At 39.3% G+C, this 27,789-nt stretch overlaps 4 protein-coding genes across 21 annotated transcripts in view; 2 read left to right on the top strand and 2 right to left on the bottom strand.

Annotated features, from left to right (window-relative positions):
- Nucleotides 1-1,868, bottom strand: part of pins (G-protein-signaling modulator pins) — a 21,902-nt gene extending 20,034 nt beyond the window's left edge. For 2 of the 7 annotated variants that reach the window (XM_022788218.2, XM_022788222.2), the window contains exon 1: nt 1,317-1,648. The gene's annotated coding sequence lies outside the window, so the exon portion shown is untranslated. The other 5 variants (XM_086977218.1, XM_022788220.2, XM_086977225.1 and 2 more) reach the window with 5 other exon arrangements.
- Nucleotides 1,869-3,444: 1,576 nt separating this feature from the next.
- LOC111243125 (alpha-L-fucosidase-like) lies at nt 3,445-17,077 on the bottom strand. Of its 5 annotated transcripts, none has more exons than XM_022788227.2 (10): nt 17,011-17,077; nt 15,914-16,058; nt 12,902-13,070; nt 12,538-12,671; nt 9,179-9,416; nt 7,158-7,291; nt 6,504-6,734; nt 5,913-6,083; nt 5,010-5,187; nt 3,445-3,635 (listed from the first exon to the last, which is right to left on the bottom strand). In XM_022788227.2, exons 2-10 carry the CDS (start codon nt 16,024-16,026, stop codon nt 3,564-3,566), a joined length of 1,440 nt encoding a protein of 479 aa, XP_022643962.1. In that variant the 5' UTR covers nt 16,027-16,058; nt 17,011-17,077; the 3' UTR covers nt 3,445-3,563. The 5 variants fall into 5 exon arrangements, with proteins under 5 accessions (XP_022643962.1, XP_022643964.1, XP_022643966.1 ...); XM_022788229.2 differs by lacking the exon at nt 17,011-17,077 and adding an exon at nt 16,188-16,345; XM_022788231.2 differs by lacking the exon at nt 17,011-17,077 and adding an exon at nt 16,188-16,343 and having other exon boundaries at nt 15,914-16,055.
- On the top strand, nt 11,001-12,038 carry LOC111243129 (uncharacterized). Its single transcript, XM_022788239.2, has one exon. It carries the CDS (start codon nt 11,109-11,111, stop codon nt 11,814-11,816), a length of 708 nt encoding a protein of 235 aa, XP_022643974.1. The 5' UTR covers nt 11,001-11,108; the 3' UTR covers nt 11,817-12,038.
- Nucleotides 17,078-17,797: 720 nt separating the features above from the next.
- qm (geranylgeranyl pyrophosphate synthase quemao) lies at nt 17,798-27,696 on the top strand. Of its 8 annotated transcripts, XM_086977279.1 has the most exons (7): nt 17,839-18,579; nt 22,510-22,706; nt 22,869-23,259; nt 24,054-24,350; nt 25,407-25,608; nt 25,950-26,172; nt 26,623-27,696. In XM_086977279.1, exons 4-7 carry the CDS (start codon nt 24,090-24,092, stop codon nt 26,768-26,770), a joined length of 834 nt encoding a protein of 277 aa, XP_086833405.1. In that variant the 5' UTR covers nt 17,839-18,579; nt 22,510-22,706; nt 22,869-23,259; nt 24,054-24,089; the 3' UTR covers nt 26,771-27,696. The 8 variants fall into 8 exon arrangements, with proteins under 8 accessions (XP_086833418.1, XP_022643971.1, XP_022643970.1 ...); XM_022788234.2 differs by lacking the exons at nt 22,510-22,706; nt 22,869-23,259 and having other exon boundaries at nt 17,836-18,056; nt 18,324-18,579; XM_086977286.1 differs by lacking the exon at nt 22,510-22,706 and having other exon boundaries at nt 22,872-23,259.
- Nucleotides 27,697-27,789: the final 93 nt, after the last annotated feature.

Below are 27,789 nucleotides of genomic sequence, written 5' to 3'. Positions count from 1 at the left end.
AAAATCTGTTGACCTATATTATTATTGCTCTTGTTGATTATAAATGTACTACATGTATAACCACATTGACTGTATTATTATTACCACACACGCTTACGCACGTTCTATAGTATCTGATAAAAGCTTTTCTAAAAAAATGCAAACAGCGCGAACTGTAGGGAGTGAGATGATTGCTTCATTTGAGTATAGTCCTATACTTCAGATCTTTCATCAAGAAAGCGCTCTTCGTCTTTGTTAGGGTTCTTGAGAAAAATGTTAATGTTTCGAAAAAAAAAAGTTGCTTGCTCTGTTTAAACACTATTTCATATAAATGCTGTAATAATTACCCGTAAATTAAGTCAAATGCCATTTAAGGACTATTTACAGAGAATGATTCGAATTGCTATACAACGTATGAGCCACCGTCAATGCGTTGAACAATTCGTACTTTGATGATAAATAAAAATTGCCTATGTGGTAGATACTCCAATACAAGCATTGAGTAAAAACAAAAATAGCGTTACATGCACTAGCCATCAAACGAACAACCCAGCAGCATTCACTACGTAGTAACGTTTGTATCTCATTTAGCCTAGCCCACTCCTTCCCTTTAGCCGTTCCCTATCTATAGTTTATCGGAATCGCTACCGCCGTTTTGCAGATTTATGTACTATCTATCGTTATCTGCGGCATTTTTGATAACCACAATTCTACTAATTCGCGTTTAGGGATAATTTTTCTTAACATACATCCAACATCTAGTCCAGCGATAAGTTACCAACCAGTTTGCCAATGGCACCGAATCGTAACGATTAATTAATTAAAGCTTAAACGTCAAATCGACGGACAAAGACACTTCTTCGCTGTCGCCATTATCATTATTTTGTTCTAGCAAAGGAGCCTCCAGGTCATCTAACACAGATCGTGCATCATCCATATGACAAATTTGAATGCACTTGGGATTTCAATCCCGACACGAAACCAGCCTACGTGCACGTTTGAACAAACAACGAATTCTAGTACACACACACACACACACACCAGGACATCAGACGCAGTGCGTTAGATCCACTCGGCTAAACTCTAGCCATCTCGTGGAACCATACCGAGGAAACAGAATGAAGAAGGAGCTAATCGAACCCCTCACACTCTCTCCCATACATGTTTATATATATCTATATAGAGTGTGTACTCGTAACAGCGAAATAGCAACAGCAGGAGGCTCAACTGATATCAGCATCTTTGGCACTAGGTATACATTGTGTCTTTAGCCACTGGCTAACCGACTAGGTGTCATCGGTAGTTAGCCTACAAAGTGCGCGCAATTTTATCCACACCTGAAATGACCAAAGCTCTTGACGAGGTCGCCCCGCCAGCGGCGCCTCCTTGCTTCAACCACGTGCGACGTACAGTTCGGGTGCAACGTGTGCACGTTTCACGCGAATATTCACTGCACTAATATCACACACCACCACCACCCTGCGACTACGATGGCTGGCGCATGGGCACCCATGGACACAAGTTAGCTCCACCAACATCAATACTGCCTGCCGCTGGCGCAACGGTTTTCACTCATCAATAGAGCAGCGACAACACCAGAGACCTTTACACACATGCACACACACAGCAAGCTATGCTAAGACAGGCAGGCGGGCGGTCGGATGGACGCGGAAACACACCCAGATGGGCACACAGAGTCCCACAAAAACGCACACAGCCGTCCAGAGCTAGCCGTGCTCCCTTACCCTCTCCCACTCAAACGCGAGCCTCCAGCGGGAGTTATATGGCGGGTATATACCGAGCAAAAAGTTAGCATGGCAAGACAGCTAGGCGACCAGCCATCTCGAAGAACGGCAACGGCCAAAACACAACGGCGACCGAAGCCACGCGGTCAATACTGCAGAAAGGCAGACAGATTGAGCAGACGATGATTTTTCGCTTGTGCAGCAGCAGCAGGAGAATGCAGAAATGAAGGTGGTGATCTAAAAGAGGTCCATTAGGGGATAGTGGGCGATGCGCTGGAAGTGCGCTGACCTTTCTAAAATGTCAACGGATTTCCGCAATCCGTTAAACGACGGAAGGTCTCGAAACAGATTCCTTTAGAGAGTTGTATCTGATGTAGCGTCTTAAACGCATACGTATCTTTATGTGTTATTTTGTAAATAGGAGTCGTGGCACGACATTAGGTATTACAACAGAACAGTGTTTTCATTACACGTACTGCGGTAAAGGTTCAATATTTCATAAATAATAGTGTACATTCTCAGAAGGCGATCTGTTAGAAGATATACTTATTTCGATTTGAGAATTTGTTTGTTTAAAATTATTAGATTACCTGCATGGTTTATGGGACAAATCCTTTTTTGCTGTATTTTTTATGCGTTAGTGCAAAATTATAGCGTATTATGAACCCAAATAGACCCTTAAACACGCTCTTAAGAAATTTTGTTCAAAAATAAAGATAAATCTGTCAGGCTTTGTTTCATTCATTGATATTAGTAATGTTTCTCGTTAAAAGATGCCTGTAGCCCGTTTATGTGAGAAAATTAGGGTTTACGGAAGGTTAATATACATGTAATAAAGACCTTAAACAAATATTGGCGGCAAGATTTTCTCCCTAAGTTAGAATGCAAGTACTTATTAAACTTTCCACTTGCCCATAATGTATATAGCACAATATTTATCTTAAGTACTGTCAATTAGTTTAGTCGAAGCCTTTTTGTGTTACCAGCTCTAATTCCATAATGCTTTAGGCTCTTCACTTAATACCCGTGTATTTAGTCTTCTATCACTGTTTGTTTTGGCTAAAATGAAAAAATAATTGTTAATCAACTGAAAGTAATCAGGCAGTAATGATGGCAGGTAACTGCTTTTTTTGTGTATATTTATACTGCGAAAGGACGACGTATTTTCGAATTATTGTTAGATCATTAAACGGCCTGATAGCAAGGCGAGCCCTACAATAAACAGGTTATGACGATTATAGTTGCGGTTCCGTTGATGGCGATTGGTCAATCAATAGTTTAGGTGTTGAAGAGAACGTGTGGAACGTATTCGTTGCAATTACCCGATACTGCAACGACAGTTTAGCTTCGAGACTACATTTCGTTGAGCTTTCATTCTAATGGTTGATAATATGATTGGTCCGAATTATATTCTAGCTAATTGAATTGGTCAGTGAAATAGCTATTACAATGTGCCAAAACAATAGATTCAATAGGAAGTTCGAAAGTTCTGTCCCTTAAGCATAAACGGTCCGGTGAAGAAGTTGAATCTGTATGTTTTCGATTAATGGCTTTTTTTTACAAACGAGCGGCTCTTTGCCCGCAGCGCGGCACAGTAGCTAGTTTACACTATGCGACTGAATTCAATTTCTCAGTAGTAACGACTGGGCACGATTATTAACCTATTGCAGCAGCCATCAGAATATTCTAAATCAAAGTAGCTGGATCTACGAAACGCACATAAAGATTGCAAATATATTTTTATTTCATAGGTGTAGAATTTTTAACATTTTCAAATTACAAAAAGTAGGTATTCGTGGATATGATAAACGACAAACTTTGGCCAACAGTATTTAGGCACTAAAGCCTCAGTTCAATCTTAATAACAAACGCCGATGTGGGCAACAGGCTTCGAAGCAATGGAGGAGGCACCTGAAGGCAGAAAATGTTCAATATTCAATCATGAAAAAGCATGAAAGGGTACTTTTCGAAACCCTCAAGTATATTATATCATTGTCAATGCGATCAGTAAAGTTTAGTTTCAACTAAATGAGTTACGTTAAATGCCGCTTTGATACTGAATAAATGTATTATAAAATAAGCCCATTACAAAAAAAAAATGATATAACAAACGTTTCAGAGATTCTCACGTAAATAGTTCTTCAAAACTCCACTTGTCCGAATTGATGTCCAGTACTATGCCATTACGTCTGTATCCCATTATAAAACAATATACACTACAATCACTAAATTCATGGCCCTGTGCATCGACAACGGTCCGCTTTTTCTATAACTTCTCAAATGTTTACAAGTAAACTCAACTCAACTCATTGTTAAACCAGTTCATGGTATATTGGCATCACCGTTAGGCGTTCTATCAGACGGCTAGCTCCTACCACGAAACGAATCTATGCCTGGATTCGATCCTAGACCACCACGTGCTGTCGAATATTAGCAGGCAACCACTTTAGCTACTAAGGTACCACGCCTACTCATCGGCATCACAATAATGAACAGTCCCAATTAAGCATTCCTGCTAAGACTAAATCTATTAAATTACACTTAAATATGTGGAAATTATCTTCCACAATTCTGTAATCAGACGCTAACTGCTAATGTAAAGGTTCAAGGCCATCAAACACGTTAATACATTGAACCATTATGTGCAGTATATTTAATACAGTTTTGACATATAGAAAAGGTTTTGACATATGGGACAGATTTATTGATAAAATAGTTGTTAATAATTGCTCTTAAAACGCAATTTAAGTTGTCCTACGAAATATCACATGCTTCCTTGCTGCACTTGATACTCCGTTTACGAAAACAGTTCCACTGATTATTGGAAAATCATGTGTTGTAACAGGTTGTACATAAGGACTCAATTAGCGCAGCATCAAAAATGACTTAGATGCTTTTCCTACAGTGAAATTCAAATTCTTGTGATATAAAATTGCGTTTGTATTCGTATATTGAGAACCATTTAAGCCAGCTAATTTTTAACCTCCAAATTAAATCACACCCAAGTTCTTAGCCGAATTTAGCCATTGTTCACGATGTGTAAAGCCGGTCAGCAATAATATGATTACTATCGACGTATTTGCTATCAACACTCCCATGCCAATAATACCCGCGATATGTCAAAATTGTTCTTGCGGCGCATCCCTTGTAAGCAAAGAGTATTCTGACAAACATTTAAGAAGTCATAGTTTACCCCTATTGTAATCGTAACCGTAGTTTGTACATGTTCAGGTGATAATTATATGTTAGAGTGCAAGGTTAGTCACAAGGACTTCTTCAGGTTACCTTAATTATAACCCCTTGGGCATTGGCAGTGTATTCGAGAACCTGCTTATCGCCAAGACGAGTCATGACAGAGTTTGTACCCAAGCTAAGTGAGGTAAGAGCTCCAAGCTGAACTTCATCGTTTGTAGGAAGAGCTAACACAATGGCGTACACTGTCATGGGGTATTTGCTTGTGTACCTGTAACATCAAGTTATTCAAAATCTTAGTCCTGTTTCATATGAACAATAAAATTCTTCATACTAATATGACTGCAAATGCGAGTCTATTTCTTTACCGCTTACCCAATGCATTCGTGTCTTTAAGTGCCGACTTCATAAAAAGTGCTAAAAAGCAAGCAAAGTTCCCATCCGTTTTCTGGGCAAGAACGGTAGAATATTGAGGAGCCCATGTTACTATCGGCCCTCGACTTACTGTGACTCGATAGTAAAAGTTTACAAACCCCGCATGAAAGTGCAGGTTTTCGATTTAATAATAAAGCTCGCCTTGGATGTGTTAAATTTCGAGGTCTCGCTACCGTTATCGCATTGAGCTTTACTGCTATTCGGTGCTATAATGCGTAAATGCGTCAAAACATTAGTTTGATATCTTAAGATACGACGCGATATTTGTGGCTGTATAATTGGCATCTGTATAAATTATACAAGTCATTGCATATTACTATCAATAGTATAAACATCATCTCTATCAGACATTGAGGCCTTAGTCTACTGAGCGCATCGACTCATAATCATAAATATATTACTAACTAGTATGCAGTTCTCGACAAACTATGAAGATTATTATTGTTATGAAGGCAGATTTGGTCAAAAATTAATTAGGTACTCCTTGAAGACGCTAAGACTGTGTTACATCACGACAAAAGCAATATTAGGTAATATTCTGAGATACGGAATGGCGCTTACCAAACATTTGCATTTAGCCGGTCATGTTGTACAGTCCACGGCCTACTCTCGTAGATTGCTTCTCCGTTGCTGTGCAACCATTGGCCAAGTTGTAAAAGACGCTCCTCGAAGATGGGATCTATGATGCCATCTGCACGAGGACCCACGTTGATTAGCAAATTTCCATTGCAACTATAAACAGTGTCGAGTAAGAAAAAGCAGGAATTAGCCAAAGAAGTATTCTGCATATTTCGTGCGTTTGTTTCATTGGTACGTTTTGTCAAACTTTACATTGTTTTTCAGTTATCTCTTTTTTATAAATTCAGAGAACAAGTAAGATGGGTTGTGCACATTTATAGACACCAGTGAGGGTATCCTCTGCATTATAGATAAACCTAATGAACTAAAAGAAGTTTTACCGACTACTAATACATGCATTTTGCAGCACTACGAACTGCCTACGGTTCGGCTTTAACTTAATGACTCCAACCGAAAAGTCCTCGATTCCAGCCCGGTTGCCTTTTCTAGAGCCGTTTTCTAGAAATTTCTAAATAAAATTTTATTTTATTACAGCTTCACACAGTTTATCAACTCAAGAGCACACCTACTCACCTAATAGTCTCGGCCATCACGATAAGAAGCTCGTGAAGCGAATAAACGTCATCAGAACTCATATTTCTTCGGTATCCCCAAGAACTCTTGTCTAAAGTCATGGCATTTTCCCATTTGTGATACTTCAGTTCACCTGGATTGTAACGGTCAGCGTAATTATAGAAATCTCCATGTTTACCCCCGGTTCCAATGCCCCAACGGTCATTCACCAATACCGTATGCTTCACAGGGCTATACGAGCAAAAAGAGGGCACTAGTTAGCCAAAAATCAATGAAAGACCCTTATGTTGGATTATCGCCAGCAATCACCTGTTGCTAAATTTTTCTTTTATGGACTGCGCATACTCACGACAAATTTATTTTTCTAAAATAATACATATGCACTTGACCTGCTACAAACAAGATTCGAAGTGACTAGTGAATATATAGAATATTCATTGCATTTTCCAGTGTTTTTTCCAACTTATCACCTATATAGGCAAGCCGTAGGAAAAGCCTGATAGCGATAGGATATGCCCCACCTATTTATACAAATTAATACCGGACCAATTAGACTACTATATGTATAAAAGAGCTGCTAAGACGACCCGCCTCAGAATTAACTCGGTTGTTTGATACGTCTCGGAGGCTAATGCTGCTGCACGCTTACCTTACCTATCATTGTAGAGCCATGCAAGGAAGTGCGTGGAGTTCCAGTACTCAGGTGTAGCTTCCCAGTCTCCATCGGACCATATAACGTCTGGCTTGTACGTATTAACAATATCGATCAGTTCCGGACCAACTTTAGCCTAAAATAGTTCAGTCATTTAAATTTTCCCTCAACAAAGATTAATGTTTGGCAAAATCGTTCTTCAACGATCAATATAAAAAAAATATATGTGGGGCAAAATAATGCATGTCTGAGGAACATTTCAAAGGGTATATAATAAATAACGGGCACATTCAAATAAAGTTAAATGCTAAATATAACTTACGCATGATCTTAAAGCGTTAGATGTAAGAAATATTACTTGCGTCAGATAGATTTACAATGCCTTGCTTTAAATGAGCCATCTAACGACTTCTGCCTTGATTATTTTCAGTAATACAATTAATACTCGCACATTTGGCTGCAAACCGATGAATCAAGGCAGTGTTAAACGAACATCAGACTTTACTGAATGGATTTGGTTCCTTGAATTTAATTAAAAATCTCAATATGACAACTACACATTTCTCCTTAGAACAGAAATTTCAATTAAAACTGGCAGAACACTTGGAAACGAATATGGGGTGCAAATAGTAACCAAAGAGATAAATGTTTTATAATTGCGAATTATATCAAATCTCTTATATCGTCATCACCGTCACATGGTTGACCATATGATGACAGAGCGAAGACTAAAAAATCGTGTTTTTTCACCATAGTAAAAACCGTGAGATAAGAAATGTTGGCCATGCGGAGCCGTCGACACAATACCTTTTCGAATTGCTGTCCATTTATTAATATCAATAACCTATTTGATCAGCCAGGGCTGACAAAAAAGTCCCTTGAACTCGCATCTACGACGTTGATTCATGCTATGGTCTAATAGAATTTATTATTGGCAGAAGTGTTTTGTAACAAACGGTGTTGTTTTAAGGTTTTTCGTGGTATTTTACCATGTAGATAAGTCAAGTAAACGTCATATAAGATAGAATGGTTGTTACACTGGATACTTAGTAACTGGGCATAGTTCATTTAAAAAATTACCTAAATAAGAAACCCATTGGTCACTATGCGGAAGAGTCATGCCAGCTTCATCTATGGCCTAAGGAAAAGAGATGTAGAAGCGTTTCCGATGTAGAAGGTAATATTTTTTGTTAGGAGGGTTGAAATTACAACAAAATTATATTGGTGTTTCTTCTACAAAATACAAACAACTGTTGCTAAAGAAAACGTTGCTAAAGAAAGATTCTGATAAAAATATTAACTAGCCTTATTAATTAATCTCAATTCGATTTTTTATGGATTGTTTATTGTCACAATAAAGTGATAAAGTTTCTTATTTTTTTTAACTTTTATAGCGTTTTAGTAACGAATTTTGAGATGCATATCATTAAAAAAGTTTTTCATGAATTTTCAATAAAATGGTCTTTTGTTTTTCTTATCTAAAAGCTATTATGTACCTTCATTTCCGTTGCCCATGTGTCAGTTGTGTCGTACAGGGTTCACTGGAATAAACTAGTCGGGTTTCCTTACCTAAATTTTCCATTCTGATAAATTTTTTTGTAAAGTTTGTTTTTCAGCCTTTATTTAATTTATTCTAGCTACGATGTGGACACTATTGATAATGAAATAGAAGTTAGTGTGTTGAGTCGTCGAATGAGAACGAACAACTAAACAAATAATTTTTCTTCAAGACAAGTAGATTGACCAGTTAGTGCAATGAATAACACCAAACTTTTGAAAAGTCGTGGCAAACAATATTCCAAGAGATTTAGTGCTGTCATATACGAATGGCCTGAAGACTTGTTTCTTTAATAATAACACACATATACATATATTAGCCAAAATTGATCAGAAGAAATCTGACTGGGGACGCGTGTACTCAAAATAGGTTTGTCAATAGACAATAGCAACTTTGGCCTACCTAAGTTACAAATGAGATTTCCTGCATATTATTAGAACCTAAAGCCGGATAAATGAAACGTACCTTCACAAAGTTCTGTGTGGAGAATAGATTAGCCTTATCTCGCAGATACAGAGGGTTAAACCACTCGAAAAGTGAATGATAAAGTCCGAATCGAAGATCCCCCGAGGCACGTATTGCTTTCGCAAGTTCACCAACGAGATCTTTATTAGGACCAACATCACGCGAGTTCCAGTTAAATGAGGTGGCCGATGGCCACAAGGTGTAACCTTCATGATGCTTTGAGGTCAGTACTACGTATCTATAATATAATATGTAGAGTATAGTAAACAGAAGCAAAACCAAAAGAAGCCAAAGGGAATAGAAGTTATCTTTTCATACAATTCGAAGCTGTGAGAATATTTACAGTATTCAAGCAATTTGATGAAGTTTAGCCCCGTTTATAGGATCGTTAAACGAACCCAAATTGGAGTTTATACACGACTTTAAATTAAAATGACATTTTTTTTCTGGGAACAGCATTATCAGAAATAAGAAAAAATCGCTCTCTTTGATATTCTCAACTTCCTCAATGATTACTACATCGGATAAAGACTGATTTTGACGACCCATTGAAGACATGATTCAGCAACTTCGGTGATTATAACTGTGTTCCTTGTACCGTCAGTCTATATTCAGCCCATATCTGGTTATAAAATTAGTTAACCTGCAAGCTGTTCTATTCAATAGACCCTATTTGATAGTGCTATTCTAAATTTGGATACATTTCTAACGTTTTTAAATAACAGGAATACGAACAAAAATACGGTGTCGCCGAAAGCAGTAAGTCTAATTAGACGCAAGGTAATGTTCTTTACTAACTACTTTGAAAATTCTAATTAACCGGCATCAAGCGTAACCATTCACCAGATGATAAGTCGTATTTTTTATTAGATTTTCGTTACATTGCGCCGTGTCTAGTAAATGAGACTAGTAGTAGTATGAAAGTTTGTATCATTACAGCATAACCCATAACCTTTGTCAGAAGCAGTTCCTTCTCGCTCCTGTTGTCTCTAATTTTTCTCAAAAAACGTCATTTAGCATTTTCTATTGACTGCGCAAATGTACGTTCTGCTGGTTAAACAGCAGAAAAATAACTATCAGGCTAGATATAATGTAGAAATCCAAATTCAGTCGGGCGCAGGCAGGATTGATTGTCCAGCTGACTGATCAGTTAATGGGCGTACCCAGCGTTACTGCCGCTACCGTTGCTGTTGCCGAAACAACCATCGTAGTCAGAGTTTTTTCCGCTGTTTTATGACACTACCAATATCACAACTGATAGCTACTGCTTGTAGACTGTGTTACACGATTCGCGGCTGTTATTTTGATAACGATAATAACAATGTCGACGGTAACAAGAACAAGCTGGGGTGGGGGAGGTAGTATTTTCCCGACGGCCCCCTCCTATTGTAGGTGGCGTGCAGCCAGAGATAAGCATGTTTTACGTTGCGATAGCCGCATGGCGTAGGCCGTTATATATTGTATACAATATGAGGCACCTAATATCACTACAAAGGGCGAACAAATCGTTCCGTTTGTATTGCTTGATTTTTGTGTGTTACGGCCCACTACCGCACCGTTTACCAATGTTGCTGCAGACACGGCTAACACACCCCCACCCGAGAACCATCTTCCCCGCAACTCGTGAGGGCCAGGGCAGCATCATGGCGCATGTTCGTAACCCAAGTCACAATTCTGGTTTAGCAAAGGCATCAAAAATATCAGCAACTGCTCCTGTAGGTGAGGGCAGGTGGTAGCCGCCGAGGCAGCTTTCGTATACGACAGTAGTAGTCATATTGCCGAGAGGAATGAGAATATAAAAGCTAAGCTCTGTGCTATTCAAGTATTGTAAGTTACTCATTACAGTGATATATACGCAAACAAGCCGTAGATCTAGATCGCTCTAAATCGTTAAACGGAGACAGCCAATAATAGACGCCCGTTGAAGATCATGCGCACATTTGTGCTTGTGAGTGGCGCGCTGTGCGTGGCAGCGGTCGTTAATGCCGGTGGTCACCTCGGAGGATACGGAGGTGATAGCCTAGAGCTTGGCGGAGGAGGGGATCTGGGCGGAGGAGAACATGAAGGCCATGGCTATGTTAAGGACATTACCAAGATCATAACAAAAGCGGTACCCAAGCCGTACCCTGTCCCGGTACCAAAACCTTATCCCGTTCATAAGGTAGTGCCTGTACCTCACACTGTACATGTGCCTAAGCCATATCCTGTTCCAGTGAAGGTACCCGTAGTTAAGAAGATCCCCCAGATCGTGCCTGTTCCCAAGCCTTACCCAGTACCTAAACCTTATCCTGTACCCAAGCCAGTGCCTGTACCGGTTCCCGTGCCCGTTTACAAAGACAGTCCGTATCCCGTTTATAAGCATATTCCTATTCCAGTTCACAAGCCTGTTCCGGTGCCTGTGAAGGTCCCTGTTCATGTGCCTTTGCCCGTCCACAAAGAGATTCCCGTGCCCCAGCCCGTTGAGGTCCCTGTGAAGGTGCCTGTGTACAAGCAAGTTTACGTCAAAAAGCCCGTCATCGTGCCAGAGCCTGTCTATGTGAAATCACACCATGGCCACGGCGATTTTGGAATTGGCGGAGGTCTGGGAGGCGGACACGGGGGTGGTCTTGACGGAGGTTACGGCGGTCACGGATGGTAAAGAAATGCAACGATACCGTATTACAATGCGTTAAAAGCGTCCACCATCTTAAGAGAAGGAGACAACTGTCATCATTGTTACAGCGCTTTTGACAAAGCAGTTACCTTAATCATGTTCAAAAGCACGTTTGATACTAGGTTAAAATCACACGGTTTTCAAAAAACCGAAAGCCGATTGTATAGATAACTGTAAATAAACTGATGTAAAAAGTTTTAAGTATTACACAGATACAGTTATTTCCCTGTGACAATTCGTGCTAAATGTTTGTGATACTGCACCAATATTAATGTGCGAGGCATTCGGCTATTAAAAATTAGAGCAAATTTTTTTAAATAGGGACCCCTGACCCTTTTCTGTGCTGTTCAAAAATGAGACGTGGGCTGACTTGTAGAGACGAAACATCAAGCAGAGAAAAACTCATGCGTTCGCAATGACACTACAAATACGAACTCACAACCAATGCAAAAGCAAATTAAGTAGAACGAGAGCAGGCTATTCGGCGTTTATAATAGCCACAAACAATGCTCAATATTTTCATGGTAGCAGAATCGTGCATTGTACTATTTCGTTTATACGAAGTCGCTTCTAAATGTACATATATAATATAGGCCTTTAAATAGCACTCATTTTTAATAGTTACACGTGTTTTCAGTTCTACATAGAGTTTCATGTGCATGTCAGTGATATATATACAATTATATTCGACCTAATACGCATTTACCTTGCTCCGGCGCGGCGAAACAAATCAGCCCATTGAGATGCATTGAAAAATTCGGCCCGGAAGCTACGTGCGAAGTCGGCATACGTCCATCCAGGCGGATAGTTTTTAGCCATGAAGTTTACTATGTCCTTGTTCTACACATAAAAGAAAACTTTATGTAACTACATAATATATAGCAGATAATGTAACGTTTAATTTTCCTTTCTCTGTAAAATCTTCACGACCTTAGAAGAGCCAAAGGGTTTTACTTTATGGGACGGCATGATGGAACGCTAATATTTTTAATGCAGTGGTGTCACGTGGAGACGCATACGAAACATTCAACATCATTTGCTAACGCTTCTATGGCTTGATATCCACATACCGGTACGCCCTGCCAATCCCACCAGAACCATTCAGAAACGTACGACGGAACGGAGAAAACGCCCCAGTGGACGAAGATACCGATCTTTGCTTGGTCATACCACGTTGGTGTTGGGCGGGTGTCTAGCGAACCCCAGTCAGGCAGGTAACGTCCATCATTTTCAAATGGCCTAGTTTGGAAACCGAGACAAAAGAGAACTTTCCTGATCATTCCAATATTGGAACTATCTTTTAACTATGTATCACATACTTAACGAAAAAACAAAAAAGACCGTATCATAAAGCATAACAATCGTACGGAGGTGCTTTGAAAAGCTTAGTCTTTTTTTCTCTGTCATATTTATTATCACACATCTATAAATACCTTTTGTTTCTTATATTTTTTTTCAGAGTGTTGTACTAACTTATAAATTATATTCAACGGACGCTCTATGAGTATATGTTAATAGTGCGGACAGGGGAAGTCTCACAAAAAATATTTCCATAATGCTGTCATGAAAAACGTGACGTCGGCATAGTAGCACATATCAGCGCCTCGGTTACGGGTCTTCTAATACTTGCAGTACGAACATGACTTAACGTACTTTTAAACGAACAAACTGGATGGGATGTGCCATTGTTGTCGGTGATAGAGGATCCTTTCGAAGGGTGCCGAAATCACTACATAGCTTTTGGTTGCAGTCGAAAAATGTATCTAACACGTGCATTTGTTGAACCTAGCTCATAGATTATGGTACCTTAAATGAGATAACTCGACAATAACGGAAGGTAGGATACCCTCACTTTTGAGCAGGCCAAATTGGGCAGCCAAAGGCCCCCAGCAGAGCTCAACGTTCGATTGGGCGGAATCGCCGGACAGCTTCGTATCGTAGCCATGTTTGAAACAGCACATGCGCTGATGAAAACAAAAATAATACGAAACAATACCGACATCAAAAAGGCAGCCGTATGCTTCTGAAATAGGATATATCGCTACGCGAACTATATGGTGACAGCTAAAGGTATCGCTGATCAGACGCGAGTTCCAGATATGTGGCATTTAAAATATAGCTGCTTCGACTGGAAGTTTATGAAAGACATTAATATAACTTACTTTACATTAGCCTAACTGTATTCTTCATGTAGACCCACTCCATGCTTTACTAAGCACAATATGGTACATCTAATCGCTTGGGTAAGATGTAGAGAGAGTAACTTGTAAAAATAACTCGACGCTCGTTATTGGACACCAGGTATTAATCCGATAGTTCTGGAAACACCGTAGCTAACAAGACAAATTTTTCAGTCGCTGGATATTTTCAGTTCCGGACGAGTGTCAGCGCATATGGCTGAAGCTGTCTAACTCTTTAACTGGCTAGGGGATTGCATCCCGAATTTCAGTGGGTCCCCGGGGTACATAATCGAAAACTTGAAAATTTGAAAAAGCTTCACTTCTCCTTTACATACCACCTAGCAGAGTAACTAAGGTTCAATTCCGGAGCATACTGACGCATTTTCAAAATTAAACTTGACTGAGACAGAACTTTATATATATAGCTTAAATGGAGACACTGTTTTCCTATACGTTTTGACTGGTGTTGTGTTTGAATTTCGCAATGCTCACATATGGCATTTTTTTTTTGGTAGAAAACACTAACTCCGGTTATAAGCGCGCATTCGAGTAATGAATATTCATCTGAAGTCAACTCGTTCCGGCGTAGCCTGAGCTCCCGCGAAGTATTTTGATCTATTTCATTCGCAGCTGAAGGTATACATGATTTGCACAGCACGACTGCTACATAAAGTAGCTAGAAGTGGCTTATCTCAATGGACGATGCTTAAAATATAGCCCAACATTTACGGCACCAAAGTGACTGTTGAAACAGTCCTACATATGCATATATTCAATTACTTAGTCTAAACGTTATTAAATAGGGTTAAACAGAGGGCGAACGTATGTTACCAACATTATTTTGAAAATTTGAAAATGCTGAAGATGTCATCTAGCAGCAAAGTGTGTCGCTGTATATTCGTATATTTGAAAAGAATTACTGGGTCTAACTCGTGTATTATCGTATTCATGTAATAAAGAGTAAAGCGAATCATTATAAACTTTAGTTAATCGATCTGAAGGCTCTTCGCTACAAAATATCTGAACAGGGCAATGTATTTATTCTCTCTGCTGCTGTTAAAACACTCCCATGTTAATGACGGGTATAAGCTATTTTGATGCTGGGTCAGTTACATATATATATATATATATATATATATATATATATATCACTCGTCCATAAGATGTAAATGATTTAAGTAAGCTCTTGCAATACTTTGTTGGCATCACTGGTGTGGGATATTCTAATTAAGAATTTTGCAGTGATAAGTGCTGTTAGCTCACAATTCTTATTAAGAGGATATTCGAACTATAACTATGCTCTAGTTTTTGCGTCCCATTTTATACAAGCCTTGGATAATCTGGTTCTATTGGTCACGTTATTGTAAGCATTTCATACTACGACAGTTTTTAAGTAACTTATGTAGGTTGAATATCGTTTACCCTTCAAGTGGTGGAAACACGCCTGTGTTTTTATGTAATATATGTAGTTACGGTAAGCTAAAGCCGAATAATAATTATTCGCCATGTGCAGATTTTTTCCATGTAATACCTCTTCGACAATATTATTTCATCAGGTTATTGTTTTCATCGAGTTTTATTCCTCTCCAATCTGGTCTACTAAGACACGTTGCTTTCTTCGGTATGTTTGTTCTGGCAAGACCACACCAAAGCGTTTGCGCAATCATCATCACAAGGAGAACAATGACGTTTACGATCTCAGCTGTCACGGAGCCAAAATGCATACAGAGATATTCTTAACACCTAACGAAAAAAAGTTTGGACTTTAGAGATCTGCTGATTTTTCCCGGAGCAATTAACTGATGTATTTTCTAAAATAAAGTGATTTCGTTAATGTTCAGTCTGGTCACCACGTTCCGGTAAGGCTCGAAAAGCAATGAAGACAACTAGGAAACTAGTTACCATGCACTGACGCTTGTCACGCAGAGTCCGGTCAGTGCTACCCTTAGCAGCCAGCCAGCGCAAATGGCTTTACACCATGGCCCCGAAGGCGAGTGGCTTCTTTGACATATCATTTCTTCTTGCTCCCTGTATTTCTAACGCACTACTGTGAACATCGAGAAGCACAAAACATACGGCGAAAGTCAACACAAATTAAATAAGTTCCACTCGATCAAAAATGCTTCTCAACTAGAATGTTCAATTGATAGCTCGACGTAGCTAGAGGTATACGTACATAGAGGCAATCGGTAACAGCCAGTAATCGATCGAGGAACTACTGCATCTTTTTCGCTGCTACAGAAATAACATCTACGAAATAGACAATGCCTTACTGTAGATATTGGTTGGCTGTAAAACAGCAACCCTTACACACAGCTGTCCCCCTCAGTAAGAACTAAGACGTTATCTCGCTGGTGCAAATCTCTTGAATCAATTACAAGGGCTGGGATGGCAATTCCTATCATTGACCAGTAATATTTACAGGAGAGATTACACGAACGAAATACGGGCGGTATGGGAAACGATGTTATAAACACTTCTAATGATTGTATGCATCCTAATGGTTGGATTGTGTCTCAGCTTAAAGTTTACCTAGAGAGACAACTCATAACTAGATCAGTCTAAACTCCATTTTCTTACTAAAGCGTGATACGTTGAGTAGTAGTTATGGTAAGTTTATGATAAAAAAAAAAAAAGATGGTTTAGAAATTCCGCTATTAAGTCACGATTTAACGTCATTTTTTGATTATATTCAAAAAAGCGTTTGTCGTGTAAATAGCACTCTGTACGGAATCCTATCTGTAGGTACAACTACTAATCGTAACTTCAATACAAGGTTTCATTACACTGTCCAAAAGTAATATCTGAAGGCCACCTGAGGCCTCAAACAAAAATATAGGTCTATAATTCACTAATCTGCGGAATCTCGTCCTTTTGAGTATAACTCAGAAAAAACCATAACGTATGTGCAGCGCATCTCATTTATATAGGCTAAAAAACCGTTCATTGCAGCGTTCAAACGTATGTAGATGCGTTTGAATGCTACAGCTAAAACTTGCCTGGTAACTTCGGACCCGAAATCCTGTTGACTGCAACAGAGGCAAATATTTCTCACGGGCCAGCGGCCTGAAAATAATGACAGTGCATTACTTCGTTAAACAAAAAAAAAAACGTTTTTAGCATATAGACACTTGATAGAACTAAGATCTTGAGCAGCTGGCCGCAGAATTAGTTCGCCATAAAATGCTATAATGGGAAAGGATGCTTATGTACTAATGCCGATCTTCTCTGTTACACAAGCGGGTGATTAATTCAAGAAGTCGCTTTGTTTTAATTTGCCTCTCAGGTATTAATTCGATGAAGGGCGAATACAGGTTACGAATATACCAACATCGGTGTTACTCTGCGTCTCTCAAATGAACCGCAAGAATGTGTAAACTACATTTATATATATACCTTTTCATAGCAACGAGTGTGGTTTGTGCTGCGGCTGTCTATGCCGATTTAGTCAAGCAATATTTGTAAAGCTTGGGTATTTGACATCCCACAAACGTCATACTCCCTGTGAGTAAGAAGTGCCACGGCCCTCTGCCGTATCGCTTATAGATTTACTTTATTCAACATTAGGTTGAAGCAATACAGTAAAAGCAATTGCTCGTAAAATTGAGTGCCGTTTGGGTCAAAGATGGCACCGCGGTCTGGAGAGCAAGATCTGTGACTTCGTCGCGAGCTGCTGCCCGCGTATCGTTCAACAGCACTTCAAGCTCACCCCAAGTCTCTCATTGCATCCTCTCTTCGTCTGTCTGTCCGACTGACTGCCTGTGTGAGCGTCTGTCTTCCTCCTCTGCTATAGAAGCGGCACAGTCGCCCAAATTCCGTTGTTCAACGTTCTGCCGAACGATCGTCATTCCGCGCATTAAGCTTGGCGCCACACGGTCCTTCTGCTGTGTTTGAAGAAATGGATGGCTGAATGGTGGGATACAGAGTGACTAAGCGTTTGGCATAGAACCCTACTCGTTAAGGAGACTACCCCGGACTGTGACCAAGCGCCGCCGATACAACACATTAGTCACTTAACAGTCATCCAGCAGCAGCTAAATGAATAGTAAACATTACCTATTAATAGATACATCTCGCTATATTTTTCTGCGCGCCAATCTGGCAATTGTCGGTGTTCATCTTTATCTCTTTGGTGCACTGTGAGCATTTTTTGTTCGATACCGGCACTGAGCCTGATCGCGCGTCATTCTTACAAATACAAACCAAGTCGTGTCGTTATTTTGACGACTTTTCGCTGCATGCATTCGTGTTTTCATGGGCGTGATCTCGGTCATCTGGCCAAACATCGTCAATTTGCGTCACTGGCCGAAAGAAAGAGACATATCGATTCCTGTATCCATCATTTTCGCCGCCAGTTTGCTCCACGGTGCCTGCTGCGTTGAACGGCTACTGCGTGATTAGCGTATCTATTTGAGTAGGTTCTAAGTCAGAAAAGCGGAAAGATGAGCGACTACGACATACATCAGAGATCGCAAACAGAATCTAAAAGGGACAGAATGACCGAGCTGTCGTCACCGTCAGCAACTTTGTCGGCATCGCAGATCAACGAAGAGAAAATCCTACTGCAGGTGGGTGGGTTATATTTATGTTTATTTATGGAGAATGGCAAAAGTGAGCGGAGTACGAGTTGGTAATGAGCTAAACGGAAAAAGCAGAGTGCGTACTATGCGTTCGCAATGCCCTATTTCGGCCTTGGCTGTGTACGTGAAATGCGTGTGCTTCAATAACGTTAGAAGCAACCCGTTAGTTCTTTAACGAGCGAAATTCTGTTGCGATTATGTATGATTGTCAAGTATCTATGCGGATAAACGCGCACGCCGTTGTTGATATCAAATCTAGGTGCCTACAGCTGTTTGTCATATGGTCCTGTATTAGTGCGTAGACTGGAGTTTGCACGCAAGTAATGGGACGCCACCAATCCGCTAATAATGATAAACAAAAAATGGTCCAAAGGCGGCGCTGGAGAAGTAGAATACGTAGTTAAACCAACTTTGTCTTGGTCGCATGAGTTTGTCTTCGATCCCTGGCCCCTCAATATGGGTTGAATCTGAGTTTTTTAATTTTGGGATTTTAGTCCTATGGACGCAGTATATGACACATTGGTTATCTAATGTTGGGAGAATGCGTTTTGTTAATATCAAATTTCTCTCGTCCGTTCCATTTATTTATTGTTTACATATTCAATGTCTACGTGAAGCGACGAATCTTGAATTTATTTGAACTTATAAGCTTGACCCAATGGGATTTTACACTTACGCCAATTTTACTACTGATGCGCGAATTCGAAAAAGTCACCACGTGCATAATAATGGCGTTCTAAATACTCCACCCGCTACTGGGCACGAAGTACTCAACCTACATTCTGACGCTACGTGCTTAACCCATGTAAACATGTCACCATATGGAGGTGATTCGGAATCGGAGAGCCCGCAGCTGATTCAGATGCGCACGTTGATACAGTGTAATGCTTCTACCGATTCTATCTTCGAGGCCGACTATGTATTGTAACAATGTTACCGTTGAATCTAACAGTACTAGTCGAGTTCACATGTAGTGAGCAACAATTTGAGGATATCCTATAGACGGTTCGCCTTTAAAAGAAGAATCCTCGTTACATTAAAATACGAGCTTGTAACACTATTTCCGATATTTTTGTTCTTGGTATTATTGTAATGTTCGACAACTACATATTTTATATTTTCAGCGGTGTTTTCAGAGCGATCGAAACGCAAGCATAGACCTGTACATCAAAGCCGAGTATGATTTGTACTTAAAAGCCGAAAATCTCTTATTTAACATAGATGAAAATTATGCTGGTTTTAGTGAAATGGGTCCTTCATTAAAAATGTTAAAATCGTTTTATTTGTTTATGAAATCAAGTGATTATTCCATTGCTAATACAGACGTGAGATTGTGTTGAGAAGGATAAAACGAAGATTTCATTAATGTGAAAGCAATAAGCTTGGCACATAAGTCCTACATAAGTGATACTTTGGTCACATTGACTCCTTCAGTGCAAACAAGCTTTTGCCGTATTCAGTCTGAAAATATAATTTTCAGATTCACTGACAGTTATAGGACTATAAAACTAATTCAGTATTTTAGTTAGTGGATTAAAAAAAGATTATTTACTTCCGTTTTATCGAATTAAAAATGGGGTAATTTGCAGGTAAGCATTTCACACAGGTTTTACTTGTAGACTCATCACTTTACAGCTGTAGTGACAGATTTAACTGCATTAACGAATTCTAGGTCCGCTTTCATATACGTATAAGCCGTGCTGTAAACCTTACTATTCCCAATTGCTATTGTGTTACCTATGCCAACCCGTAGGCAAATTTGCGATTGCTTCGGGTGTAAGATCCGCAGCACTTATCTCTCTTGCGATAAACACCATTCCTGTGCTGTAACGATTGCCCACACAACTTTACAATTCGCAAGCGGACGAAGCTAGAAATCACGTCACTTGAGCTTTGCATAACTATCGTTCCATCTCCATCATAACTACGCATGTATATCTAATTAAGTTGAAGTATATTGTGTTACACGAGTTAAATAAAATAATGAACTTTTAAATGTTATGTCCTAAAAAAATTCGATCGTGATTTTTATCTATGTTCTGCGGAGTATCATCTGTACAATACTAATTTGTTTTTCTTCGATTGTTCTCTGAATACATGTGTTGTGCTTATTTCTTGGAGGAACTCTTTTTTTTTGCATTGGAAGGTCAACGAAGCTGCCGAGCTGGTGGAGTGACATTTGCGTGTGTATGACAAATATATTGTATTTTGATTTCAGGTTGTATTTTGTCTTCTATTTAGTGGATGACATCATATGATGGGAGGTTTTCACTCACACGGATTAAGATCGCCAGATCTTATTTATAACTGAATTAAACATGATAATTTCTGACCTCTTGTGGGCGTGTAGTTAATTCTGGGAAATTTCCACTTAACGTTTCTTTATAGTGTCGACATTCTTAATAGCTATGAAACTATTTTATCTTCATATGTGTGTATCTTCGTTTGTTTACCTATCCGTCCGTTTGCCCTAAGGATGCTCTGTTTTTTTTCACACACGCATATTTGACGCAGATACGTACACAGAGACGTCCGGTGCAAACAGACTCAAAAGTGAATTACAGACCAGTCAGATTTAAACTATAACGACCTTAATATTCGCATTTTTTCGTTATTACATCTCTTTTTTATTTGATACCCCCGATAGTAAAGTTCCTTATTAACATTTACCGGTAAGTAGCATTAACCCTTAGCAGAAAATGGTTAAATATATGTATCTCCAAAGTAGAAGAACCATTATGATATTTTTTTTGGGTAGGTTAGGCTTGTCCAGTTCATGCTGATTCAGTGTAGCTGAATTTCGTTACTTTAATTGCGTAGTAAATTCAGGATTCAAGCCACTCACATGTCATTTTCAAAGTGTTCCTTTTTTAACCGGCGAACAGATTTTAACAGTCATGCATCAACCGATATTAGTTAATACAGATTCGTTAAAATCTTGCTTGAATACGCCCTATATAAAAAAATCCAGCGGGATTGAATCTTAGGCTAACAGGAGGCTAAAGGTCCTAAAATTATGAATGCTGAGAACAGCCAAAAGTTTAAAAAATATCAATCATTAATCAAACCCTATTTAGGATCTTCTGGTTTGTCCCACGGAACCCATTCACGAGTTTTCGGAAACCGCATGGAGGCCGGAGATAACAAGGGCCGCCCATTTGGGGTAAAGAAGAACCTTTAACGTTTTGGTGAGATCAGATAATAGCTGTTGACTCTCTGCAACTGCGTCCAAGTTTGTTTACATCGTCCCTAGAGCAAGCTTTCTGCCTGAGACCGTTGGCAACAAATCGAAGGAATCCGTGCTTTAGCCATATAAAATAAAGCGAACAGGCTCCGCTTCGTCGTTGGCTGAACGAGTCCTTCACAGTTGATCGCGCTGCGTATAGCCATATACATATATAGGTTCATATATTTATGCTGCCATATTTGATCTTTTATAACTCGCCTATGGTTATTCAGCAGAATGTTATTATTTCGTAGTGGGTATTCTGTAAATAAAACTTCATACTATGCTGTTCAGAATTCCTTGTGACTCTCTGTGTTGAGTAGGACTTGACGGTCGAATTGCACACAACTTTCTACATCTGACGCTATTTCCGTTCAGCAGCAGAAATCCGAGATAATCGGCCCATACGACTAGGCCTCTCATGCTTTCGAAGCGCACCCTCTTGTCGTGGTAGTATTCCTTGTGACTGCAGCTATTTATTTTGATTCTCACCCTGCTTTAGCAGCGGATTCGCAGACCCCTGATAAAAGCGGCAGTAAGGGATGCACTTTCGTGGTCTTCTCTTGCAAGCCGCTACATATCGCGGCAACGTGCGCACTTACGTGCTATAGTCCATATCTCGCTGACTGGAAAATATCATATCATTTGCCGAGTAGATAGTTTTATTTATGTCTGCATGGTTCCGATGACAGGTTAAGAATACGAAGGCCCCGACTAGTTTTGATAGGACTGGTTGTGTTCATCTCGAAGTAATCTAACATCGCGTGCCTCGATTGAACATAAACTATTCGCCATTCATTTTTCGTGCAAGGCCTGTATGAGTGCCGCTAACCGAAGACGGCTTACTTGATGCGTCCTAATTGATACACCGAGGATGGTACTTTTAATGGTAAGCATATGAGCTGGCAAGAGTCTCATTAAACTGCTTTCGAGCCTCACATTGCCAACACACCTTGTCTAAACAGTCACAATTTGCGGGGGCAGCGCGTTGACGTACCTTTTCTCGGAAGAGAGACAAATATTCTCTTCTTGTCTGTTGCGCTTTCCGCAGCAGGTGCTTTTCCGGCGCAGTCTCGAACCACTTGAACTAACTCGACATGAGAATTGGCCATAGCCGCTGTTATGAAATTCGCGAGAGTTAACCAAGGATACGCTAACCTGCAGCTCTTCCTAGAAGCCGTCTCACGTAATCGTATCCACGCACGCAAATCGAGGCACACACAAAATGTCCCACACAAGTACCTTTAGTGTCATCTAATTGGCCGACTAGTCGCGATTTTCAACGAGGCTCTAAAATTTCTACCTACCCTTTCGGCCGGGATTCATCTAATCACCCATGCACTCGAAAGGTCGGATCACCAACGTGTCCTTCTCGCTAGCCACCCCACCGCTTCTAACAAAATAAAACGGACTAGCGATAACGAGTCCTTCACAGCCATTCGGTCAGTGCTTATGTAGCTGTAAACGTGTATTTATTCAAATATTTATACTTGATTTATTATAATATATTTATATACCATGTTATATAAAAATTCTGGTTCAAGTTGTTAATACTCATCATTTTCTGACCGTAAATAGGCGTGGGAAATTCAGTTGGTAGTTCAACTTAAATACGCATATCAGGGCGACAAAAAGTGGGTCGTAACCGTTTTTCTATTTTCAGTGGCAGGTTTAACCAGCAGGAAGAAACAGAATGACTGTACTGTACTTCATCGCTTTTCCTATAGTATTTTCTATATTCTCTACGCTGAATTCTCTCCAATGTTCAAAAGCTAGTTTGTTATTGTAACAATACGAATTGTTTTTACAATACAGTCAAGGAGTATGTGTCTCTATACCTATATACATTATGTATGTATTTCAATCAGACAGGAAAAAAATTTGTTCCAAAGAAACGGAAAGATTTCAAAAGAAATGTGGCTAATTGACCTATGTCCTTTTATATTGTGTACTCTGAGGTGATGATGTCCTCGATACATGAATGATACTGACAAGAACGAGGCGCATAGTCAGTCTTTTTTTCTTTGGTTTTTTGATTCAGAAGCAAAGAGCTGCTATAGTAACGTTGGTCCTTTTACTGGCAGTAAAATGGTGATGTCGGCAGTTAAATTATATTATATTGTTTAACGTCTACTTTTTGCTTTTTATTTGTTCTATATATGATAATATATTTTCCAAGTAATTATTTGTATTTTCTATTGCATGTCATTTTCCTGTTGCCTCGATACCCGCTCAGGCGTACGACTACATCGCATCTGTGCCGGGCAAGGATATGCGAAAAAAGCTGACCCTAGCATTTAATTTATGGCTGGAAGTCGAGGCCGACGTTTGCGCGAAGGTGGCCGAAATTGTGATGCTCCTGCATAATGCGTCGCTACTTGTCGATGACATTGAAGATGATAGCCGTCGCCGAAGGGGTGTGCCATCAGCTCATCGTGTGTTTGGACTCGCTTCAACATTAAATACAGCTAACTACGTGTACTTTATTGCTTTGGAGAAGTGCCTTAAACTGGGAAGATCTAGCGCCATTGAGGTTTGTATTGTGGACTAGTATCAGAAACATCAATTAACGTAAGGGACTATATTCTAACAACGAGCTCTTCATAATATCCACTTCCTAATAATAACGGTTATTTGCGTCTACATACGTTTCTAGTTTTTACAACCGTTTTGATTCAAGTCTTCCAGAACAAATTCTAACAAAAACATACTAGCTTGGCAGTTATGAACCTAAACGCCTCCCTCTGTCCCGGAAAGCGCTGTTTCCTGGGTGAGCAAAATTGCCTCAGCCATTCTATTAATAAGACGTAGGTAATCGTGGATGGTTTAGGAGTCAGATTGAAATCATTAAAATGGTTTGGTAATTGTGACCAACAACTGTCGCATCACTAGCAATTAGTTTGCTGTCCAGTAGGAGCTACGCTAAGACGTACAGTTAAAGTTACGAATAGTTTTCCTTCATTTAATATGTCTGGTTTTCTTATTTGAATAACTGAAGATCTAGGATAATCGCATGGGTTTGGGGTGCATCCTCCAAGAGCAATGTGTTAGCAGTTCTAGTTAGAGTGACCACCCTAGGAGTCTTACTTATAAATATTCCTTGAGCGGCGAAATCTGTTACGCACATCTATATGTTTAGATTAATCAAATGCTAATAGATAAAACTTTCCTTTATATCTCTACATTATTGTGTAAACCAATTGTGCAAACAGAAGTCAGGTACAGCAACCCATTCCAATTCCTTTTGTGTTACAAATAATTTTTATATATTAAAGTTGTGTCCAATAAGGCTCTTGTAGGAACATTTCGAAGTAACGGTTTCCGTGCCCTTCTTGCGCCGAAAACAGGTACAGCGTTTCCCTCTTACATATTTAGAGTCAGCTTTCAAAAAGGCAATGCTAGCAGCTTCAGAAAGTGCTCAATAAGCGGCTTTTCCTAGTTGGTTCTGATCTCCCACTATCTAACAAAATATTGTAAAAAGCCGTATGGCCACACTTCCTAAAAAAAAATACGTTAGATATAAAAGACACGGTACTGGCACCTAGAATGCCAGTAATTTAACAAATAAGTGTAATTTTCAATCTTACAGGTATTCTCCGAGCAGCTTTTGGAGTTGCATCGTGGGCAGGGTATGGAAATCTTCTGGCGAGACTCGCTAGTGTGTCCTACTGAAGAAGAATATGAACTTATGGTAAAGAGGAAAACTGGAGGCCTGTTTGGTCTTGCAGTACGATTAATGCAGGTTTTTTCCAACAGTACCAAGGCAAATAAAGACTACTCTAAGTTAATTGGTGAGTATTTTCTTTTTCATCAATATTTCAACCGCTGCAACTCCTCTGTAGCTGGAGATATCCAGAGATGTTACAATTAATGATAATAGGTGGATTTAGGAATTTGTCGTTGATGACTGTTGTATGAAACGCGTAAAGTATGCTTTCCTAAAACAAAGCGCACTTTCTTTTGAGTTTTTCATCTCCGCCCGATAAGACCTTAGCAGTACCCTGAAATAAGGCCTTACCTAATAATTACGATAGAAGTTATGCTTGATACTAAAGGTAAACTATCCACGTATCGAATATTTAAGCATTCGTACTCTGAAGTGCTTAATTCTTTACTAAATTTTATTATTTAGGTCTGTTAGGATTGTACTTTCAAATTCGAGACGACTACGAGAATCTTCAGAATACGGACTATGCCAAAAATAAGACTTTTTGCGAAGATCTGAGTGAAGGTAAATTTTCATTCCCGATCATTCACGCTATTCGCAAAGATTCAAATGACGGGCGAGTACTCGGAGTTCTTCGGCAACGGACGCAGGATTACGACCTGAAGAAATACGCCGTATCTGTTCTTGAGTATGTCTTTGTAAATAAAGACTCATATCATTTAAGTGTTAAATAAGTGTTTTTTTGTATATGTTGTTGGTGTCAATGGTACATCGTATGTAAATTATATTAAATTAAATATACAGAGTTTTCCAAAAATGATTAGAAGTGTCATATCTATAGTAAAAAATGTCTTATCTAAACGGTACATTAGATGTGTATTAAAGTATAGCATCTTTCTAACTCTTTTACTTCTAAAATATATGCTTGATAATTTATCTAAATACGTTATTTTAAGCAGGTAATACAGTTGAAACGGAGCATAAGAGCACCCTCAGTTAAAAAATTTTCTATAATATTATTAGAGGTTCGCTAAGTAACTGTTGCTTCACATCAGATGATCTAAATATTGGTTGCGTTATGTCATGCTCATATTGTAGTTCGAGAACTGCAATTTTCCTTGTTTCTGTCGTGTTACAGATCCCTCGGCAGTTTCGACTACACGGTGGCACGTATGGAGAAGCTCGACGCTGAGTGCCGAATAGAAATTGACCTGCTGGGTGGAAACCCCTACCTTGAATCATTACTCAACGAACTTAGGACATGGGACCGTCCTACGCCCCCGTAAATGAAGGACTATGATAACTAGGAACGAAGTCAAAAATTGTTATGGTGACGAATTTAGCTAGTATCTGTTGTGAGGTAGCATATAACTAAAAGAGATTTATAACATTCTGTAAGCGTTTGGATTAGTGTACTGTTAGCGATAAAAGTGTGGTGAGATGGCCTAAAGGCCATTCAGATTGTCCCTTTTTTAGCAAATTTGTTTACATTTCCTTGATGATTTTTATTGCTGTTTGTCTGCTTGCGCCAAAAGAATACTCAAGTTTCGTACCAAGTAAGCGTGGGCCAGTAACAAAATAATCTACCTGTAGTAATCACAGAGTCAACAGTTTCCAACAAAAAATTATTAAGTTTAGTATTCGGATCATGCATATGACGCACAGCGAATTTATAAGGAACCAAAACATTATCAAAATTAGCAGATATTACGAGAAGTGAATTAAAGGATGACAAAACCAATATTTTGTGTGAAACGTGCAATGCAGATTAATGCTGCAGAATTGTCAGCAACGCAAAAACTTAAGACATCGTAACACCGTAATAACATCATAAAAGAAGCAGTGAGTGAACTAAATTATTGAAAAAAATTCACCGAGAATGGTGAACTATCATCAGTTTCCGTAATCTTCGTAAGAAATTTATAGGTATCCATTTCCCTTTTTTCATACAGTTCAAAACTAATTATAACTATCAAAAGGCAGAAAACTAGTTTTAGGAAAACAAGTGCTTTTAGGACAAAGTCATATTTAACGTTCTTTTCGTTTCGCTTTTCAAACCTGCGACTTTTAACCACCATTGCTGCATTTTTTTTAAATGATTACAAAAACATTTGCAATAATTGTAAGGAATATTATGTTAAAGTAACAAATGTGTTTAAGCCGCATAAAAAGTGAGAGCGCGTATCTGTACGTGCACATCTCTGCACCTGTGCACAGCATGGTATTTGTTTATGCCAGACTTTTGGGTTGGTATCAGTCTGACCAGGACAGAAGCGACGTGATCACATATGACTGTGTGCGTTTA

This window comes from Varroa destructor, unplaced genomic scaffold (genome assembly GCF_002443255.2).
Source record: "Varroa destructor unplaced genomic scaffold, Vdes_3.0 BEIS01000001.1, whole genome shotgun sequence".
Classification (NCBI taxonomy): Eukaryota; Metazoa; Arthropoda; class Arachnida; order Mesostigmata; family Varroidae; genus Varroa; species Varroa destructor.
Note: the sequence above shows the minus strand (reverse complement) of the source record. Positions and strands in the feature narration are given on the sequence as shown.